We start from the raw sequence: 19,271 nt of genomic DNA on the forward strand, positions 1-19,271 counted from the left end.
TTGTCACAAGCTGGTGTATTACCAATGTTCACTCAGAGCAGCTGTAGAACGTCTGTCCGGTACAGCAATGTCCGTGGCAAGATTCTGTCTACGTCGTTGATTTTCACCATCACGACCACGGGAGCTCTGAAAGTTTGTATTAAAGCAAAATGAAAATGATTAGAGGTGTTCCAACATATAACAGTATGCACATCTATAAAAACAACAACAAACAAACAAGCAAACAAACTTAAAAGTCTGCATACAATTTGAAGCCAGTGGCGGATCCGAAGGGGCGCACCTGGCACGCTCCACCTCTGTTTGTTGTTAAAACAACAGAAATAAAAAGAAAAAAAAATGAAATGAAACCCGGAAGTAGCATCAGATAAAATTGTTTGCGTCCCCAACCTCCACCCCCTTTACGTAATGCCTGGATCCGCCCCTGTATATCTGAGATTGGAGCACAATATTGTATACAATTTCACCCACAATCTCCATAAATTTTTGTCTAGCAATCTTATTAGCAGAATTTGCTTTGAGGTTAAAAATAGAGACTGATGAACCCAAGGGCTGAATAAACGGACAATACACAGAGATTCAAAATATGGTCTGCAGGGGGAAAGAATTAAGTCTTCTCTGAGGAAACTATGATCTACTGAGGGCATTCAGGGACTTTTTACAAATTGTCTTTATGTGGATGCTTCATAGATCATACCTAAACCTGATGGTGAGCCCTGAATGATTTCTAGCGGGCGCGCGCGCACACACACACACTCACACACACACACACACACACACACACACACAAGGATTCGCTTGGTTACGTTAGAATTTAGACTGAATACAGCAGCACAAAGCAAACACATAAATATTCTAAATTTGTTTGATATCCCACTTGCACCTGTATTTTTCTGATGCAGTACTGAATTGCATGGTGATGATAGTTAGTCTGCGATATCAACATTAGATGCAAAGCACCTGAGGTCATTGTATCCTGAAGTCTGACTTCTTTATCAATATTTATGCTGACACTTTCTACTCAGCAGTTACAGAAGACATTGAAAAAAAAATCATTTGCATAAAGCTCTCTATGATTTTTTTTTTGTGACAACACATTAAAAAACAAATCTTCAAATAGACCAAAGTTTTAGCTGGCACATGTCATGACTAAAACACTTTCTGCTCTTTTTTTTTTTTTTACTGCATGCCCGAGTACACAAATGCACACACACAAACATGTAATTTAGTATCTGAATATAAGAACGACCCAAGTTCATGGAAGGCCATTTCGAGTAAACTTAAAAAAAAAACCATATCTTTTCTATTTGTCCAATAATATTCTATTCAACTGTGATGGGAAGGCAACATTGTATATACAAATTAGAACATATATCATTATGACAATTAACATTTAAATTAATTATGGAGAGGTTACTTCGTGCGATGGACTTGGGTCGTTCTTCGAATCATAATATTTTACAGGATGGGCTGCTATATGAGATGAGAGAAGCGATGAGAGAGGGCGCTATAATATGAATGTAAAAATGACCCAAGTCCTGGACTTGGGTCATTCTTACATTAATAAAAGATTTCACTCATTCATTTCAGGCATTTCCGGGGGTAATTAGGATTTATCACTCATACACAAGATGAATCCATGCATAAGCTTCAATTTCCCATGTCAAACTGAATTTGATCAAAAATTGCACTTACTTGGGTCGTTCTTGTATTCAGATCTTCAGTTATATGCATACACATTTACATTTAGGGGAGTGGTTTTGTGAATATCTAAATCAGTTTGCCTGAAGGACGCAGATATGATGGGGAAAAATAGTTCGAAGATGATGATAAATACAGATTGCACAGAATTGCATTTGGTATAATACTACATCTACAGAGCGTATAGAAAAAAGTAGTCACCCAGCTTTGGAGGGCTCCCATTTCATAATTGTCACTAATCGAGAGTGCAGTGGTTGTTGTGAAGAAAGAAGAAGTCTTCCTCTTACATGGTTATGTTGACAAATGCCTTGCGTAATTGTCACATGAACTTTAGAGACAACAATGACAAATTGCACTTTTCCAAGTTTGAGTGTCACATGAAGGAATAATGAAGTGTCCTAGATGAATAGATGAGATCTGTCAATAAAAGTGACCAAATTAACAGGCCGGCCTGTATGAATTCTGATTTGTGTTTGGGGTTGTCCTAAACTTTTATGGCCCATAACCTCCAACATGGCCACCGTTGTAGATAACTTGGTCACTCTCACAAAGGCTAACTCATTATCCATTATCTCTCTTCATATTTTAGACATGGTTTGTGCTGCAAGGTATCAGTTGAATATGAACAGAGAAAAATGGACTGTGTTGGTTGGCCTAAGTGGGAGTAACGACGTTATTGGACAGGTGGCCATGTTAAAGGTTGTGGACCACAAAAATAAAAAAAAAATATGTTAGAAGGAACACTAAACATAAACCTGCATTCGGACAGGCAGGCCCGTTTACTTGGTAACTTTCAATGACAGATCTCATCCATTCAGTGAGACTTCATCTGACGCTCAAACTTGGAAAAAGAGCAATTTGTCATTATTGGCTTTAAAGGTTATGTGCTTGTCTTGCGTGACATTTGTAAACATAGTTACATTGTAGGTATCAATGGAAAGGGGAAGAATTCCTCTTTCCTTACAATCAACATTATGCTCTCCAAAGCTGACACGTATTAAATGGTAGCCGTCCAAAGTTGGATTACCTTTTTTATATACACATTCTATATTTACTGGGATGCATACTTGGTCTTCCGTGCTCAACTGAAATGAGAAGCTGCCCTTCTGCGTTGACTTCTCTGCAGAATGGATCAAGATCCTCTGAGGTATTACATCTGATCAGCCTGAATTAAAACAAACAAAGAAACAAACAACAAAAGCAATGTGTACATTGATCCGTGTGATGCTGGGTATTTATGGTAAGCGAACAGTAACTACAAATAGCCAGCGAGTCATTATTGATGCGCTCGTTTAACTGTTTCGTAACAATGTAATGCATTACAAACCTATATCAATATTCAATGGCAATCCCTCTTCGTTCATGTATGCTCTTTTCTTTCTTGTTTGTTAAAACACTTTTTTTTTAATGCGAAAACCAATCTCTTCCCCAAAAGACGAACAAAAGTTCACACCTTTCCAGCTATTAGTGTGTGTTTTCTGGGCAGCGACACTATACGACCAGGCTGTCCCTGGTTGTCGGCAATGACATAATGAACATGGAACAACCATACCCACGCTCCGAAATTCCGACATTGTTATGTTAAGTAGTCCAAGGCGGACAAGGCATAGGATAAATGAAAGAAAGGTATTATTTAGAGGGGTGAAGGCTCTGGTTTGAGTTTCTTCAGTTTGTCTCCCTCTCCCTCTGCCTCCCTCACTGCCGGCAACCAGGGACAGCCTGGTGGTAGTGTCGCTGCCCGGAAAGCAGTAGATGACAGGTTTGAGTCCCACTGGTTCCTTTTTTCCGACATATTTGTTAATTTACAGATCAGCAGTTGCGATCTTAACAAATTTTCATTTGTAGAGGGAGACAAACTGATGAAACTCAAACCTGAGCCTTGGTTTGGTAAAGATTAAACGCTTGAATAGACAGATAGACCCTGTACTTCATAGCCTCTCTTCTCTGTTCGCACTTTTCGAGAGTGAGCGCTTTATTTCCAATATTTAGATAGGTTAGGAGTGTCCATTTGGATTAAGTTATACATCATTTTAAAGCTTAGAGTCTGCCCTTTTAGAATCTGTCCTTAACTAAAAAATCCATGTCTGGCGACTTTTTGTTTGTTTTGTGCTGCAGGGTCACATATATAAAATTTGTGTTAAATTTTCAGATCAGATTTTAAAAGTGGAATTGATATCTATCATACGCAAGTGATATCCAAGGAAGCAAGTTTGTGCAAATGGAAATAGTTTGAGGAATACAACTTTAACAAAGCTATATCATGTGTACATATTTCTTGGAAATTGACAAATTGATATCATTTGCGTTATGCATGCTCTGTATTTCATTTCACCCTTCTGTGGGATGGAAAGTAATTACAGTTGAAGTCAAGTGAATGAAGTGCATGAAAGTAAGCTTGAGATACTTGGTTTTATCAAAACTTACGATACATGCTTGAGATGAGGGTGAGAGCTCAGAGATCTGATCAACTTCCTGGCTTCTTCATTGCCCACATTCTCGTCCGTCACAGACAGCCTAGTTACTGTAGGTGGTGCGAGTAAGGACTGGCGTAAATGACGGTTGCTTACAAACTTTGATATAACCAAGGAGCTCCTTGATATGTCACCCTGCAAGTTGAGCTCCAAGTTGTGAGAATACAGCGGCCACGCATTGTCTATGTATAAGGAAGAGCTTCCATATTCTATGTAAACAGACACCTTCTCCACATTGGGGCACAGGGAGACCACATTTAGCTGTTTGAGAAGTGAGAGGGATTTGAGATCTCCACCAAGATGAACGATAGGACTCCTCACAAAGTATCTCTGAAGAAAAGTAAGGAAAAAAGATGAGAAGAATGGATGCGTTTACATGCACTCACGGCTGCTTTAGTCACAGGTCTCATGAGATGACAGCTAGAACGATCTTTTGAATGCTATCCATTTTTGTAGTCGTAAATTTTGTCATTTCCAAGAAAATGTGAAGAAAACAATATATAAGAGCATTGAATACAACCCTAGCCTAATTATATATTGGAATCGTATCACTGCATTGGCACGCAAAAAAAAAAAAAAAAAATTGCATGCTCCCATAAAACTTATGTCACAATTAATTGTATGAACGTGTACTATCCTGTTTGTGTCTACACCTCGAACTAAAAATGACAAAAAATTACAACCTTTAATATCCACAGTGCTTCGAACAATGCATCGTTGGGTCTATTCTTTGTTTTTAATATGTCTGCTCTTTTGTAGTTTCTCTGGAATACGGACCCAATCCTTATATTCACAATATCATTCAAGGGTGCGTCTTATTACATTACTCCTATACATCCTGGAAATCTGTTTGCTTGTGTCGACGATGGCGTGTGGTGCAGTTTCATTTTCTTTTGTTTCCCTTTTCTCTTTTTTTTTTTTCGTTCTTTCCTGTTATTTCATTTCATGTCAGTTGACATTGGTTTCTTTGATTTTGTTTCATATATTTGTTTGTAGTTTCATGAAGCCATTATTTGCTTTTTATGTATTTCTGATGGTCCCATATCGTACAAGCTTGGCTTTTTAGTGGGACCCTCCATTTCCATTCCCATCCGTGTAATATGCATATTTGTATATACCTTATAAATGCAATTATGTCGTTACTCATCATCACATGTATCTTGTTGATGTACGTTTATCGAAATTTCAACGAATTTGTTTCGTTTATGCATTGAATATAATTTCTCCTGTTTATTTAATGGAAATGAAAATAAATTTGAACTTGAACTTGAACTTGAACTTCAATAGTCATAGGAACAAAAAGCAAATCACGGTCCAGAAATACAGAAAAACAAAATGCCAGTTATCTTCACCATCCTGACAGTGATGCATGTGGATTGTATGAGAGGTCTCATCGATCATTATTTTCTCACTCTATCAATCCTGCTTTATTCTGTTTGGTCGCTCATCTATCAATGCAGTAGACATGCTTTAGTGTTACAACATCTTGTAAACACGCACAAAGAAATACACAGATATGTTAATAACATATCAAATTCAATTCAAAAGAGAACTTTATTTGGCTTGCTATATTTATATCCCTTCCACTTTTTTTCACAAGATACTGTAGACATAATGTGCTCAATAACAACATTATTTTTTCAGATGAAGCCCAATATCATTGAAATATTACATTGTAACTAGGATTAAAGGTGTAGTACGATAAATAAATGACTACATAGTTTTTGCCTATCCTTGATAATTACCTGCAAATTAATTGAGATTCACAGAAAACGTTGGAGGAAGACCTAACAGTGAACTGTTTATCATTTTTATAAAAGAAAAAAAGTAGGATAAGTATAAGTTATGAAAGTGGGGCTACAACGTTTGATCCTTCCCAACCTTACCTTCTCATTCCCTTATCGAGGAATTTCGCAAGTATATCCGCAATGATCACGAAATGGGCACTCATGTTTCAAATACTATGAATAACAAATCATTCAGATCCACATATAATTCTACAATGTGATAATACATGTATTTGCAAACTCTTTTGTTTTCAGCGCTGTGCTTGAATAGCAAAAAATGGAACATTCATACAATCCAGACATCCTGCATTTCCCGTCATAAATACTTCTGTATGAAGTGCACATACAATCTTTCAAACACATATTTACGTATGTATCTAATGGGTAGTAATTGTCATTAAATTCCTTGTAATGACGGTCTGTTCCTGCTCTATATTCATCTCACCCTTTGCACACCAGCGTTATATGGATGGTGATCACAAAAGCGAAATGATTCCTTTCTTCCTCACTAATGACAGTATATTGCCTTCATCACAGAATTTATATTTGTTAAAAGTCAAAGGTAAACACATCTATTTTCCTGATCTTTGTTAAGGCGCATGGGAGCAGCATTGATATACGTAGATAAAGTCAGTTTTGGAAAAGTGCATGCAAGATTCTAGTTGTCGTTTTTAAGGAAGAAGAGAAAGAGAGAAAATTCTAGAACAAACCTCATTTTCAGCTTTTTCCTTGTTGCTTCCAAGACGTGACATGGAAATCTGAAGTTCAAATTAAAGTAGCAAAATCATTGTTCTCACATTAACAGCAATCAAATTAAAATACCGTCAGCTAAAGTATATAAATGTTGATTTTATCACAACCAGACAATAGAAATATTATAAACAGTGTTGCAATACCTGATAAATTGAGCAACAACTTCGTTTAGGGAAAAGGTGAAGATGGAGCAGGGAAAGGAAGAGACAAATAAGAGGAAAGAGAACGAGATATATGAACAGCTACCGAGTGGGGTGGAAGGTTGACGAACATCTCCTTACATTACCATTGTAGTAGCAAAAAAAAAAAAATGAGGAAAAATAATACAATCAGGCAATAAGGATTAGCATTGGCACTTGAATCTCATTATCTGAACCAATCATTCATATATAATATAAAAGTTAATTTAGACCCCAACTTTAATTCATGCACTTTTACAGAAAACAGCTAACCTTCAAGTATATCGATGCTGAAATACCATACGCTGAAGTAGTTAAGTAGTAAAGACTATTACATTATACAACAAAGCACACATGAATATCACTGCTGTATCAAACTAGCTTGAGTGGCCTTCTTGGCGATGGCTAAGTATGAATCTATTTCGCTATGTCCCTTCTTGGGGAAAATCACAGAATCTAGCTTAGTGAACTACATTTGATAATACTCTCTTGCACCTATCAGTGTCGAAAGTGAAGTATGGTGGGCAGCAAATATGCTTGCATCTGTCAATAGTGCCAGGGTATTGTGTATAATTACTCAGACAAGACTAGACGCGCGTCTTGGTACTGATTTAGTAGCATTCAATCCGTCTTTTAAATTGTGAACATCTTCACCCATTGGTTCAAGCAAAATTCAAAAGAACATAATTTTAAGAGTGAGCAGGATAGTCATTTTCCTCCACAGTTGAAGTACAAGACAGTGAAGTAGAGGTGAAGTACAAATGTAGCTGCACCTCCTCCGAAATCTTTAAGAAGAAGTTGCAGCTCATAAAGCTCCGATGAGTTTCTGTTCTGTTTTTAGCTGCACATGCAAAATTGTAGAGGATTTTTAACTGCATACTGGGCATTCAGCACTTGACAAGCATAAGGTACAATAATACTCCAGCGGCGGACTGTACCAGACGGAAAGAAGAAGAAGGAGAGAAGAAGAAGTACTTGGAAAATGAATGTTGTTCATAAAGCTAGAATAAATTATGTACATGTAAAAGAAACATTGCCAGTCCAGCTACAGTCACAAAAGGTCCGACGAATATCTCACTACAGATGGATCTCACGGCCTGAACCAAACCCGATTTCCTTGTAAGATTTCTTCAAACTTACCTTGTTCCTAACATATCGAACAGTAAGGGAACTCAGACATGGTAGATGTAAAACGGAGTGAAGAATACTAGCCGACATGGAAGTTCTGAGCAGTTCCATTCGCTGGATCTAATTAAGGATCAAAATCGATGTAGTGCTGATCGTGTAAGAAGTTACTGCCAGTAAAATCTCGGTTACATAACAGGAAAGTAATTTGACACTTTGTGGTGCTTGATAATTCCACAGATGATACATTATATTTTACTCATATTCAGGTATTTTCCTTTGCACTAGAAAAAAACAACAGTACAACTGAATAAGTCTTTAATATTTGTCTCATTTTATGCTTTATTCTAAAAAGCAGGGGAAATGTTACGTCGGCCACAGTGGCTAATTGACTGGAGCTTTGCAGAAATATATGAGGAAGAAAAATGATATTATGGGAAAAGATTAATCCTTTTGATTCCGACAAAAATGCACATATTTGATTACAGATTGCAAGAGGAGGATACGAACATCTTTAACACTTAATTCTGGGGGCAGTGGGCTTTTATGGCAAAAAAAAAAACAAAAAACACACACAATATGACCTGCTACCTCATCCAATTACGTCATTGTCTATGATACAACTGTTCTGAAAACTAGAAAAACGTTTGAAAGAAATGAGCTGAAGTAAAAAAAAAAAAAAAAAAAAAAATGAGACAATCCTGCATCTCATGCTGCTGCAGGACGAATGCAGAAAATTTCGTGAGAGTAGTGATAACAAACAATCATCTTTAGTGTCATTAGCTTCCCTTCATCCCTGAGAGTTAAATGCATTGCGTAGATTATGAGATGGGTGATACACTTTTGGGTGAGATGGGTCTAGAGGTTTCCAACGTTTTTTCGATGATTATTTCTTGAGATAATAAGAAACCTCCTATAAATTATGAAAGAGTATATCATTCTGGCATGGTGAGGATACTCTTGGCGTAAGACTCTGATGCAGCAGGGGAGATGTCAGGTCTGCCGTCGTGTGTTATTGATTGAAGCTTTGCAGCAACATAATATAAGGAATACATTAATTATATATAACCCTTACAAAAATATATGACCACATAAATCCACTTCTCCAATTCCCTCACTGGCTCCTCATACATAAACGTATTAGCTTTAAAATCCTCCTTATTGTTTGCAAGATATGTAATAATCTTGCCCATCATTTCTTAAAGATTTGATTTCCCTTCTGCTCATTCACTTCAACCCGTTCTCTCCCTTCTTCCTCCACTCTCGAGTTATCACGTGGTCCCAGCGTCGTCTACGATGATAGGGCTTTTTCTGGTATTTCCCCATCTCTTTGCAATAAACTCCCTATCTAATTTATGTTCGTAAAGAAAGTGTTGACCAAGTTAATATCATTGTTGAAAACTTATATACTCAATCCTTTTTCTGTTCTTGTTGTTGATGCTGCTGTTGTTATATCATATGCACACAACGCTGTATTTTTCAATTCAATTCAATATGGTTTATTGGGCAAGTATAAAAAAAAATAAATAGCAATCCAGCAGCTCGAAGGCTGATACGGTTGCTTTACATTAGAATCATTAAAAAAAATGAAATGACATTGATAGGATAAGCATGCGTGAAATATGTAAAAAAAAGAAGAAGACATAATACACATCAGACCGGGGCATCAGAAAATGGGATAGGTGAGGGTATTGCACAACAGGTAAAGAGATACAGTATGTACTGTACTTGTATAGAGAATAATAAATATGGCAAGATGGAGACGAGCGGGCAAGGAAGTAAAATGTTGAAATGGGTGAAAAGTTTCAATGCACCGAAGCATGAGAACTACAAATAAAGATTGTGATATCGACACAACATCAAGCGGAAATACATATTAGTTATCATACAAAATCCGTAAATCATTTTCAAAAAAAAAAAGGATAGAAAAGGGAAATATATTCAAATAGTGGAAAAAAGGCGACGAAATTTTGATATAAAATTGAAAAAAACCCCTAAAAATTATTGCCGGTTGACATATCAAAATTTCAATACCATTCAGGACGTAAGATGTGTTTCCCATGGTTAATGAACGGGGAAAATAACCGATTGAGGTGGCATAAAATATGACAGATGACATCACAGACACATACAGAATCATACCATAAAACAACAAAGAGTAAAATAAACCAACAAACACTTCATACCATATCATATCACACATACAAATTTCTTCCCTTAACCACGTTGACTTTAGAAACATCCAACTATTTCAGTCCTTCAAAACCTCACTATTTAAACATTGTTATTTATACAACCATCTTTTTAAATTATACATAAAACAACTCAAAATCTAAAAAACCCTACACATTAACCTTCTCAAGGTCATCCAGAGACGGCGCCACCAACCCCAACACACAAAAAATGCATATCAAATACATTAAAATCATAATTTCCCTCTGCAATTTCATATTACATATGTGTTTCACATATCACTGTCATAGTTTGCTATACATATCAGATAAAACAACTCGAACTCCAGATGATCTCTTCCTCGGACTTTCCCTATGGGGGCGCTATTCATTTCAAATTACACAAAAATAAAAAAAAAAAGATGCATTAGAGCCATGACATCTGACAAACACCACAGGCAAAACTCCCATAACAATTCAAATTAATACATTACAGAAATATTTTTAAATCATTTCTTCATATAGTTATATCTATCATCTAATACATGTGTTTTGTTTTTGTTTTTGATGAAAAAAAAGAAGAAGCAATGAAAAAAAAAAAACCGAGTCATTCACAAACAAAACTACTTCACACTGTCCAGCAGCAAAATTATTACAGCCAAAAAGCCCAGATTCATCTAAAACCATTATACGTGAACTGAAACCGGGGGAGGGAAAGAAAACATCTCGGTCATTCTATTAATTAAGAAAAAACCCACAGAAAAAGGGCAGCTCGGTCAGTCCATATATCAAAAACGAATGAGGGCCAAGCGAGTATTAACAGCAGTGAGCAACAGCGTAGTGAATAAAAAATTGTAGCACAGTATACCTGAAGCACGATTCGTGTATTGCTTATAATTAGCACTTCATGACCAACATACTCGGTACACTCTTTATACACATTGCTTGGGGTATCATGAATATACAGTAATCAAGCATAAACATCAAAACCGAGCAGACAGCGATCACGTAATATAACAAATCAGAGTAAACATCATTAGCTTCTGTTGTAATTGCCAGAAGTATGAGATATGGAATTGTATTGATATCCAACAGTATGAGACTCATTCAAATTCACGTAACATTACAGATTAGAGTTAAGTAATGCAGCAAGATGAGGTATAGATGACTGTTTATACCTCTGAGTTCTACAGAAAGGTAAGTTCAAGTGTTCAGCGTTTCTCAGAGGCAAGTTGTAGCGAGAGACAGATCAACGAGTGGGTGGGAGCATGTTGCGGTGCCGCTCAGACTTAAGAAGGGCAGCGCCGAAGCGAAATATTAATTCCTGCCTCCTGTCCTTCAAGGTAGGAATGTCAAAGTGATTCAACTGTTGGCTGTAGGAAGTGGGGTTTGGGTACGTAATACACCGGAGGGAGCGTTTTTGTACCCTTTCGATAGCTTCGCTCTTGGCTGCAGTTATGCTAGATCCCCACACAGGCACCCCGAATTCTAGCAATGGCCTTATGTACATTTTGTAGATGAGGACGAGGTCGGAGACACAGACACCATTCCTTCGCAAGGTGTAGAGTATGTACAGGCGTCTAGAAGCACGCGAGACCATTTGGCTGACCTGGTCATCCCACTTGAGATCGGAACGGATGGTGATACCCAGCAGGGTCAGTGATGACACTTTCTCCAAGGAGACATTTCCGATGGTTATGTTAAGCGGGTGCGGGGCACTCCTAAGGAAGGAGACCTGTAGAACTTTACATTTCTCCGGTTTGGGTGTGACGTCATTGGCTTGACACCACTCGCTGAGCGAATCCACATGTGTCTGCAAGGAGCTCTGTTGTGACTTGTGGAGTACTTCGACCAAACTGAGATCGTCTACATACTTCCAACGCAGGTCAGTAGTAAGGGCAGCATCATTTACAAGAACAAGGAATAGGATCGGGCCGAGCTTTGTTCCCTGTGGTACTCCACATGTTATGTCGAGGGGTCCGGAACTCTGCCCTAGGTAGCGTACGGTTTGAGTTCTACCGGTCAAGAAACTGCATACAGTGGGTATGATGGAGACATTGGCGCCTAAATGGATGAGTTTTTCGATGACCTTCGTATGGTTGACGAGGTCAAAGGCCTTCTTGAAATCCACGGTACAAATGTTGGCATAATAACCCTGTTTGTCGAGATTTCGATGAATTGTGTCAAGCATATGAACGAGGTAGTGGTTGATGGAGCTTCCTCTCATATTCCCGTATTGTGAGGGATCGATGTTTGGTTTGAGGTCAGCTGTCAACCACTCCGCAATGAAGCTTTCAAACACCCTTGCCAGAACGGACGTGACAGATATCGGACGGAGTTGATCATATGTAGTTGCTTTGGGAGTTTTCGGCACAGCACATACAGAGGCATTCTTCCATCTCCTAGGAAAGTGTCCCTTATCCAAGCACACATTGAATATTGTCGTAAGTGGACCAGATATCTCCAGGGCAAACTCTTTCAGGAGACGCGTAGGTACATCTCTGGGATGTGATGCCTTCGATGCATGAAGATGTTTCAGGCGTTTGTACACGTCATACTGCTTGATCTTAGGAGTAGGAGTTGGTGCTGGGAGGTACGACGTGTGAGCTGAGGGTCTAACGGGGGCAACTGCGTGCAGACGTCTGTGAAGTAGGTGTTCAAATCGTCCGCCATTTCACGAGGTGTCATGTCATTTGCCAGTCGGAGTGATTGGGGCTTATCTCCTATTAGATCCTTAATCTGTCGATGCCATTTACCCGGTTCAGTTGTCTTTAAATGTTCGACTTTACTTTGATAGTGCTTTTTCTTGGTTTGTCGGATGGTGCGCTGGATTTTGTTTCGCAACTGGTGAAACAGAGTAGTGTTGCCACAGTCATGTGCGGAGTTTCGATCTGCTATCATCCGACGGATCGAGTCATTGAACCAAGGTTTATCAGCAGATTTCACCTTGACATTGATTTCCACAAAGCATCGCTTATATTCTTGTAGTAGTGTACCATGCAGATACTCTACCATGTCGTCAGGGTCAGGAATATGTTGTAGTTCATGCCACTGAAACTGAGTGATCCAACGACCAAATTCCCTCACGGAAGAATCGCGAAATGGTCTCAACGAGCGTGTCTTCGCCCTTTCCGGTTTGATCATGTTGATTGCTCGAACTTTCACAACACGATGGTCACTCGTTGCAATCGGAGAATGAGTACTGGGTTCCACGTATCGTTCTGCGACATTGGTCAACACTTTGTCTAAAACTGCGTTGTCGCGAGTAGGAACATGCACTGTTTGACAGAGCCGAGTATTTAGTTCGATAACATCAGTTTTCAGGTCATTGAAGTCACCGAGGACAAAAATTGCTGCATCGTCTATAGAATTGATAATGTCGACAGTTTGGATGATGTGCTCAGTGATTGCCTGATGGTGAGGAGACCGAGGTGGTGCGTAGACAACACACACATACATTGGCTTAGGCAGATGAACAATGCCCGACGATGTAACTCTGATCCATAATATCTCAAGATGCTGGGGAACAAGTTCAGTGAACACAAGGTTTGAATTGAGTGTATCACTTACATAGATTGCTACACCGCCGCCAGTCTGTCCGTGACGGTCCTTACGATGAAGTGTGAATGCAGACAGGTTGAAGCACGCCGATGGTTTGTCAGGAGAAAACCATGTCTCTGTTACTGCGATTACTTGGACGTCGTCGTGCAGAGTTGATATCGTTGCTTCAAAGTCATCAAATTTATTACACAGTGATCTAGCATTCAGGAGCAAAAGCGAAGGCCAGGCACTCCGTGTGACATTCGGTCTGTATGAGGACTCGACGTCAATGTAGCGTAAAGTCCTTGTTCTTTTAGTTTGTGATGGTCCTTGCGGGCGTTCATGCTGGACAACTGAAATCCGGCGCCGCGTTTTTCTACCTGCTCGACACCCTCTTTGACGAGATATACCAAGACTGCGTATGCTGTTGAATACATCTTGGGGTATCCGGGCGTTGCTGGCAGAGACCTTGTTACGTAACTCCAAAAGTTCCGAACTCATTGAACGGAGCCCTTCCCAGAGTCACGGGTATTGTAGAGTTGGAATGCGGGAACGAAGATTTGTCCGAGGCTCTGATCATGGTCATGCCAATTGTCGACATTACAAAGGCAGCAAGGGTCAGTAGGACAAACAGTCTGAGCTTGGACAGCGAGCTGTAGCAAAGCCCGAGTGCGGTGCACGGACATGTATGCAGAGTATGATGACAAATCATGGTAATACTCACACAGAATTCCGGTAAACGAAGACACGAGATGATTCACAAAATCACTCACATTGGTCCATGAACACCAAATACATCATTGATACACAATTCAAGTTGAAAAACGAATCCACACATGGAATTTTCATGCAAAAAAGTGCAAAGAAAGTGGAGCATGTTGAAAACACGTCTGCAGCTGCTGAACAGCGCCTACTTGTATCTTACCTCATTTTTCCGGATTAATGCACTTAAGAAACATCAGTACATGTATTACGCGCTATATAAGGAATCGACTTTATTGTCATTAATAATACATGCTATAAACGTAAAGCGCATCAAAACACATGCTTGTATATGCGCTGTACAATTCAGATACAAATACAAACAAACAAATGAATTACAAGTATAACAATTTATCTAATATATACAATAATTAACAAAAAGAGGTTATGAATATTCATCTTGATAATGGAAGACGGAAAAAACAGGTTTTTTTTTCCATCCCTTTACCATCTCATTCGCATTACGTGATCGTGTCCTATATAAACCTGTCATAAACGTATAAAGGTGAAAACTATATGCCTATTAAAGCATGAAATACTTTGCTAAGACTATGTAACATGGAAAGAAACAGACTATTCTTTTTAGTCCGACACGGCGAAATATCGTTTAGTATCTCAATCACGTGTTTATTTAGTTGTTTGTTTTTTGTGTTTTTTTAATTGCAGGAAGGTTTCCCATGCATTGAAAACCAAATGAAGCAAAGAAGATACATAACATATACCTTCGATCCTGCTGCCGATGTACAGAGGGCAAGAGAGAAATCGTCTGTTATCTTGACATCGTCAAGCTTTAACCTCTGAAGGTTTGGCATGGTGCAGATACTCCTGGCGTAAGACTCTGATGCAGCAGGGGAGATGTCATATGGTATGCAGTGTTCTATTGATTGAAGCTTTGCAGCAAAATAATATAAGGAATACATTATCGATGTGACCATTACAAAAAGATATGACCACATTACTCCAGTTCTCCAATCCCCCCAATGGCTCCCCATACATAAACGTATCAGCTTTAAATACTCCTTATTGTTTACAAGATATGTAATATTCTTGTCCATCTTTTCTTAAAGATTTGATTTCCTTCTGCTCATCCACTTCAACCCGTTCTCTCCGTTCTTCCTCCAGTCTCCAGTTATCACGTGGTCCCCGCACTATACCCTCAGCGGCTACCGGTAATACGGCTTTTTCTGTTATTTCCCCATCTCTCTGAAAAAAATAAAAAATCCCTATCTACATTCGTAATTAAGTATTGACAAGTTCAAATCATTATCAAAAACTTATCTGTTTACTCAATCCTAATTTTGTTGCTTTTGTTGTTGCTATTGTTATATCATATGCACATGATGCTGTTTCTTACCTCATTTTTTTTCCCGGATTAATGCGCTTATAAACGTCAGCATTACGCGCTATATAAGGAATCAACCTTAGTGTCATCAATAATAAATGCTACATTCATAACGCGCATCAAAAAAACAACAACAAAAAAACACATGCTTCTATAATTATGTGCTGTACAATTTAGATACAAAATACAAACAAATAAATTAATAACAAGTATAACGATCAATCTAATACATTCAGTAATTCACAAAAAGGGGTTATGGATATTCTTCTTAATGATGGAAGATGGAAAAAGCGGATTTTCTTGTCATTTCTTCATCATCTCATTCGCATTAAGTGATCGTGTCCCATATCAACCTGTCAAAGGTGAAAACGATAAACATTAAACACTATGCTAAGACTATGTAACATGAAAAGAAACAGACTATTCTTTTTTAGTCCAACACGGCGAAATATCGTTTAGTATCTCAATCACGTGTTTATTTAGTTGTTTGTTTGTGGGGTTTTTTTAATTGCAGGAAGGTTTCCTGTGCATTGGAAACCAAATGAAGCCAAGAAGATGCATATACCTTCGCTCCTGCTGCCGATCTACAGAGGGCAAGAAAGAAATCGTCTGCTATCTCGACATTGTAAAGCTGTAACCTCTGAAGGTTTGGCATGGTGCAGATACTCTTGGCGTAAGCCTCTGATGCAGCAGGGGAGATGTCAGGTCCTCCCCAGTGTTCTATTGATTGGAGCTTAACATCAAAATAATATAAGGAATACATTAATGATATGACCCTTACAAAAAGATATGACCACATTAATCTAGTTCACCAATCCCCCTAATGGCTCCCCATACATAAACGTATCAGCTTTAAAATCCTCCTTATTGTTTACAAGATATGTAATAATCTTGCCCATCTTTTCTTAAAGGGTGTGTACAGTTCTGGTCGAGGTGTAGATTTAGCTTTTAACATTTTGCGAGATATTCAGAAACCACTCTATGAGATGTAGGGGGGAATGCAGTTCTAAGGGGTATCAAAAGTTTATTCGATGAAAATCGGTTTTGAAATGGCTGAGATATCCAAAAACAAGGTGAAACAAAGAGATACTAATAAAGTTGGGGCATGTCGCCTTTTATTATTAGCACTTTTTTGGATATCTCAGCCATTTGAAAACCAATTTTCATCAAATAAACGTTGAATCCTTCTTAAAATTACATGCTCTTTCATATTTCATAAAAGGCTTTTCATTATCTCACTTAGGAATGTTCAAAACATGAATCCCTACCTCAACCAGTACTGTACAGTCCCTTTAAAGATTGGATTTCCCATCTGCTCATCCACTTCAACCCGTTCTCTCCGTTCTTCCTCCACTCTCCAGTTATCACGTGGTCCCCGCACCATTGTATAATGATGTTTAAAATTATCAATAATCGTACACCCATGTATTTAAAGAAAATAATTTCCAACAGACCGATATATTATTATACAAGATATGCTGCAAACAATCCTCTTTTTGTTCCGAAACCACGTACAGAATATATGAGGTCAACATTTTCGTATCAAGGCACATTGTATTTTAATATGTTACCTATTCAAGTCCAAACTTCTGTGTCGTTTGAAAATTTTAAGAAACAGTATAAACGTTTAAGTTTTGATTTTTGATTTTTAATTTTTATATATTTTACCCATCTGAGGTTTTACCTAAACCAAACAGTGATTATTTATTTATGTACGAATCTATGTGTAGTTTGAATATTTAACGAAATTATGTAAATATGAGAGTTTGATTTTTGTTTTCATTTTAGCTGAACAAATTCTTGCCGACCGTATTCACCTTTTTTCCCCTTTTTTTTTCTCCCCAAAAACATCTTGCCGCAGCTACTACACTGCATTATCCGGAAAGGGGGGTGGGGTGCGGGGTGGGGATAGGGTATAATGGATACATTGTATTTGTTTGTTTGTTTTTTTTTTTTAATCATGGGTGATGTTTTACTGGTTATAATAAATGTATATTGTTATCCTGAATGTAAGATGTCAGACGTATTTTAATTTTACATTGTTATACATTTTATTCAACTTATATCATACTCAGTTTTATACTTTGATTGCCGTTTTAACTTGTCGTATTTTGTATTGTGCTTTATGTAATATATTGCTATAAATTGTAACATTATACTGTTTCAAATTTGTTTCGAATTGTAAATTGTATTTCAATATTTTTATGTAATACAGGGCTCTCTTGTAAAGCAGTTTTATGTACTGAAGAGACTACCCTGTATAAAGAAGACAGAATAAATAAATAAATAAATAGATAAACTCCCTATCTACATAATTATATTCGTAATGACAGTGTTGACAAGTTCAAATCATTGTTGAAAACTTATCTGTTAACTCAATCGTTATTTTGTTGTTCTTGTTGCTGCTGTTGTTATATCATACGCACATAATGCTGTACTTTAGCTCATTTTTTTTTTCCCAGATCAATACGCTTAGAAACATCAGTATTACGTACCATGTAGGGAATCAACTTTATTGCCATTTATAATACATGGTACATTCATAAAGCGGATCAAAAACACATACTTCTATATGCGCTGTACAATTCAGATAAAAAATCAATATAATAGACATAATAATTAACACAAAAAAGGTTATAAATATTCATCTTTGAATAATGATGAAAGACGGACAAAGCGGGGTTTTTTTATATCCCTTCATCATCTCATTCGCATTACGTGATTGTGTCCCATATCAACCTGTCATATACGTAGAAAGGTGAAAACGATAAACATGGTAATCTTTGCTAAGACTATGTAACATGGAAAGAAACAGACTATTCTTTTTAGTTCAACACGCCGAAAACATCGTTTAGTATCTCAATCACGTGTTTGTTTGTTTGTTTGTTTGTCTGTTTGTTTGCTTGTTTGTTTGTTTTGTGTTGCTGTTTTTTTAATTGCAGGAAGGTTTCCCATGCACTGAAAACCAAATGAAGCAGCAAAGAAGATACATACCTTCGCTCCTGCTGCCGATGTACAGAGGGCAAACAAGAAATCGTCTGCTATCTTGACATCGTAAAACTTTAACCTCTGAAGGTTTGGCATGGTGCAGATACTCTTGGCGTAAGCCTCTGATGCAGCAGGGGAGATGTCAGGTCCTTTCCTGTGTTCTATTGATTGAAGCTTTGCAGCAAATTGAAGGAATGTATTAATGATATGACCAATACAAAAATATATGACCACATAAATCCACTTCTCCAATTCCCTCACTGACTCCCCACACATAAACGTATTAGCTTTAAGATCCTCCTTATTGTTTACAAAATATGTAATAATCTTGTCCATCTTTTCTTAAAGATTTGATTTTCTTTCTGCTCATCCACTTCAACCCGTTCTCTCCGTTCTTCCTCCACTCTCCAGTTATCACGTGGTCCCAGCACCGTCTATATTCGTAATGAAAGTGT

At 37.8% G+C, this 19,271-nt stretch overlaps 1 protein-coding gene across 1 annotated transcript; it reads right to left on the reverse strand.

The window, feature by feature from the left end:
• Nucleotides 1-1,767: 1,767 nt before the first annotated feature.
• On the reverse strand, nucleotides 1,768-18,912 carry LOC140239190 (uncharacterized). Its single transcript, XM_072319071.1, has 7 exons — nucleotides 18,823-18,912; nucleotides 16,394-16,561; nucleotides 8,029-8,136; nucleotides 6,667-6,714; nucleotides 4,123-4,499; nucleotides 2,766-2,863; nucleotides 1,768-1,781 (listed from the first exon to the last, which is right to left on the reverse strand). Exons 1-7 carry the CDS (start codon nucleotides 18,910-18,912, stop codon nucleotides 1,768-1,770), a joined length of 903 nt encoding a protein of 300 aa, XP_072175172.1.
• Nucleotides 18,913-19,271: the final 359 nt, after the last annotated feature.

The sequence above is a fragment of the Diadema setosum genome, chromosome 15, assembly GCF_964275005.1.
Source record: "Diadema setosum chromosome 15, eeDiaSeto1, whole genome shotgun sequence".
NCBI lineage: Eukaryota > Metazoa > Echinodermata > Echinoidea > Diadematoida > Diadematidae > Diadema > Diadema setosum.

What these genes read in the sequence shown, in the direction of transcription:
- LOC140239190 (XM_072319071.1), bottom strand. Translation starts at nt 18,912, where the DNA reads ATGCCAAACCTTCAGAGGTTAAAGTTTTACGATGTCAAGATAGCAGAC. An exon ending in CATCGGCAGCAGGAGCGAAG is followed by an intron (nt 16,562 to 18,822) that starts GTATGTATCTTC and finishes TTTGATGTTAAG; the next exon opens with CTCCAATCAATAGAACACTG. An exon ending in AGGAAAAAGCTGAAAATGAG is followed by an intron (nt 4,500 to 6,666) that starts GTTTGTTCTAGA and finishes ACTTTTCTTCAG; the next exon opens with AGATACTTTGTGAGGAGTCC.